This window comes from Pyrgilauda ruficollis, unplaced genomic scaffold (genome assembly GCF_017590135.1).
Source record: "Pyrgilauda ruficollis isolate IOZ18807 unplaced genomic scaffold, ASM1759013v1 scaffold4, whole genome shotgun sequence".
Lineage (NCBI taxonomy): Eukaryota > Metazoa > Chordata > Aves > Passeriformes > Passeridae > Pyrgilauda > Pyrgilauda ruficollis.
In genome coordinates this window covers 21,019,295-21,022,958 of record NW_024525489.1, presented here as the reverse complement: position 1 = coordinate 21,022,958, position 3,664 = coordinate 21,019,295, and the positions used below count along the sequence as shown (strand labels likewise).

At 50.6% G+C, this 3,664-nt stretch overlaps 1 protein-coding gene across 3 annotated transcripts in view; it reads left to right on the top strand.

Annotated features, from left to right (window-relative positions):
* Positions 1–1,493: 1,493 nt before the first annotated feature.
* Positions 1,494–3,664, top strand: part of MEIS1 (Meis homeobox 1) — a 107,301-nt gene continuing 105,130 nt past the window's right edge. Inside the window, exon 1 of one of the 3 annotated variants that reach the window (XM_041477000.1) lies at positions 1,494–1,958. Coding sequence is in view for 2 of the 3 variants with exons in the window: in XM_041476998.1 (XP_041332932.1) it covers positions 2,673–2,687 (15 nt within the window). In the remaining variant the exon portion in view is untranslated. The other 2 variants (XM_041476999.1, XM_041476998.1) reach the window with 2 other exon arrangements.

The window sequence follows — 3,664 nt, the reverse complement described above, 5'->3', positions numbered from 1 at the left end:
ATTCCACCTTGTGGAGGAGGCTTCCTTGCTCCCCAGACGCCTTTTTTTGCCTCAGCTCGGTGGATCCCTTCGCCAAAGGCCCAGCCGCGGTCTGGGGGCGCCGCGCAGCAGCGCGTAGGAGCGCGCAGAGCTCCGCGCTCCGCAGCGAGGCCGCTGCCCGGCCCGCCGCACCCACCAGACCCTCTCGCTCCTTCCTTATTGTTTTTCCCCTATCCGTATTTCCCCCCGCCCCTCATCCTTTCTACCAGGCGATGGACAAGCTTAAATAGATTCCCGCAAACCAGCAAGTTTTTGGAGGAAAGGAAAAAAAAAAAAAAAACCAAACCAACAAAAAAGCCCAAACAGAGTTGCTTTCCTAAAAAGGCGGCTGGGTGAGATGCTGCGCGGGTGCCGCTGCAGCGCAGCGCATCCGCCGCGGCAGGAGTTTACCGGGATAGCGCGGAGTTGGCCGTTTACTTTTTCCCGTTTAATAGATGATTAATTGCTGTCCGGACTTAACCCCCTTTTTTTTTTTTTTTTTTTTTTTTTTTTTTTTTTTTTTTCCAGTTTTCTTTCTTTTTTTCTGGCCGGCCTCTCACAGGCGGAGAGGCGAGCAGAGTAGTTCCTCACAGCGAGCCCTAAGAGTAATAACTGTTTGCTAATTGTAAAATCCTTATCCAGGATGAGGTTTGGGCAAACAATTTGTAGGGCTGTAATTACATTGTAAAAGTGTTTCGGGCTGAGTTGCGCTGAATTAAGCTCATAAAGGCCTAGTGGAGATGCTGAAAAAGGGTCTTTTGGGGTTTTTTTTGTTTTGGGGGTCAGTGCATGAAAACGGCTCTTACCTGAGAGGTCTGGATTTCTCTCGCCGGGATAAAAAGCCGGTCCTAGCGGAAAAGGGGCGGGAAGGGGGGGATCGAAACGCTTTTCCCCGAAGTTTGAGACGTGGCGGCGGGGGCCGAGCCGCTGCCCGCCGCCCCCGGCGGTCCGGCAGCAGAGGAGCAGCGTCCCGTCTGTCCCGGGGGATTTACCAGAGGAGCCCCCCCGTCACTCCCCGTTCCCCCAGCAGCTCAGTCCGCTGTACCGCGGGCTCTCCGTCTCCCGCCCCGCTGCCCGGGCGGAAGATGCGATAGTGTCGGGGCAGCTGACCCCGCAAGCGCCCGCTCGGGGCTCGGCGCAGCCCGGCCCGCAGGTAGGGGAGGAAGGGGCACTGCGAGTTCTCCGCTCCCAGGCCGGGGGCTGGCGGGGCTGCGGGGAGGGATGGCTGTGCTTTTGAACGCAAGGGAGCGGACCCCCGGCTCGGCGGATGGAGGCACCGGCGGGGGGGATCGCCCCGCGCAGGACAGCGCGCCGGCAAAGCTCGGCGGAGGGGATGGGGATAGGGATGGGGATAAGGATGGGGACGGGCACCGGGACGGGGCCGGGGCCGGGGGGTGCCCCCCCCCAGGCGCGCCGGTCCGAGCCCCGCTTCCCGCCCGGACCAATGGGGGCGCGGCGCGGGGCGGCGNCCCCGCCATCCCGCCCCGCTGCCCTTCCTCCCGCGCCCGCCCCGCACGGCACCCGCGCCCGGCCCGCCTCCGCCAGCCTCGCCCGGCGGCCGCGCAGGGGCAGAGCGAGCCGGCGCCGGCGAGGAATTAGGAGCGATCCGAGGAGGAGCGAAAAAAAAAAAGCCCCCCATCATCATCATCATCATCATAATAACCATAATAAAAGGAGAGCCGGCGCGTTAGAGAGCCTTTTTAATTTTTAATTTTTTCCCCCTCCTTCTCCTCTTCCCTCGATTTAAATTTTTTTTCTTTTTTTCTAAATTTTTTTTTTTTTTTTTTTTTTTTTTTTTTTTGGGTGAGCGCACTCGAAAATTAACATTCGCGGTGTCCTGCGCGGTGGGAGCACACGCAGCGGATCATCATCAGTCATTCACCACCTTGACAACCTCGCCTGTGATTGACAGCCGGAGTGGCAAAAAGCCATGAGACTTGGTAGTTGGGTTTGAGGGGCACTTTAAAAAAAAAAAAAAAAAAAAAAAAAGAGAGAGAGAGAGGAAAAAAAAAAACTGATTTGGGGAAAGGATATTTGCTTTCGCCCCGCTGCTGTCTTGGAAACGAGAGGGGGAGAGTAAGAGAGAGAGACAGGGAGAGAGGGAAGAAAGAAAGAAAAAAGAAGGAAGGAAGGAGGGAGAGTTGGTTTTTTTTTTCTTCTAAATTTTTTTCTCCTTTTTTAATGCTGAGTTACCGTATCGCTTCGCTGAGATCCAGCAAGCCGAAGATTTTACTCGTTTGCTTCCATTGCTGGAGACGCTAAGGGATTTTTGCCTTTTTTTGGGGGTGAGGGGGGGGAACTTCGTGTTTCTTTCTTTTCACACTGGCCTTAAAGAGGATATATTAGAAGTTGAAGTAGGAAGGGAGCAAGCAGGCCGATGGCGCAAAGGGTACGTATGATTAAAAAAAAATGGATTTCAAATGTGAAATAATATTGAAACGTGGCTGACAGAGACGCTGCAAAAAAAGTTTCTTTTTTTTTCTTTTTTTTTTCCCCCCCTCCTTTCTGGAGTAGGGGCACAAAGCGGTGTCCTGCAGCGGGAGGATTTATCAGTTGTACTTGTAGGCTTTAAACCTGTGTATATTGCTGTTTTCTTGATTCTTTTACTCCCCATCCCGGAGCTCTCAGGGAAGAGGCAAGCTTTCTATACATTAATGACATGCAGGCATGTAAGTGAATATGTCCGAGCCTCTGTATTTGTTGGTTTTGTAGCTCTAGTCCTACCAATGTCTTTTTTAATATTACCAGTGCTTGAAATATTTGAATGTGTGCATGTCTTTGAGCATTTTGCTGTGTTAGTGATGATATACCGCTTCACTTTCAGAAGATAAGTTCTGGCTGGGAGTAAGCACAACTTTTTTTTTTTTTTTTCCCTTCTTTTACCTGCTTTTTTACTCAACCCTCTTTATTTTTATTTTATTTTTTAAATGTATTCTGTCCCAAAAGGTGCAGTGCAGAGGGCAAACTCCCCCCACTCTTTTGGAAAGAAAGTGACTTTAATTTGAATTGGAGGTTACCAGCATTCACTGCCATGTGTATTGTTGTTTCTATTTTGGGTGCGATCCCTTTTTTTTTTTTCCTTTTCTTCTAACTACCTCCTAAATTGGAGTTTTGAGAAAAAAAATAAATCAGCTGTAGTCGGGTGAACAGGGATTTGGGGAAGGAGAAAAACCCTGGAAAGACGTTTTCTTGCCTAATTTGCCTGCCGCCGTCCGAGAGCTGGTTGGGAAAGAAAGTTCCTCTGCTGACAACTTGCCTTTTACTCTTTCGGTCCAAGCAAGTGTCAGGGATCTTTAAAAGTGTTTATTCACACCTTCGCTTTTAATAGATGAAAAGTGGCCGTTTCCCCCGCTGCCTGGGAACCGCGGTAGCTTTCGGTCCTTAATCTTTAACAAAGAAAACCCTTAAAAAAAAAAAAAAAAAGGCATTCCCAAAATCCCGAGAGCCCGGGCGAACGTTTCCAGCTTTTCGGCTTTAAAAGTTGTGTTCGCGTGGAATTGCTGGAAACCCGCAAATCGCTCCTTCTCTTTTTTGGTTTGGTTTTGTTTTGTTTTGTTTACCGCTGCTGAAGTTTTTGCATCCTCGCTGGGTGAGGTACCTGACTTCTTATCAGCGGGAAAAAGTTTAGCGGAGGGAAATTTGGATT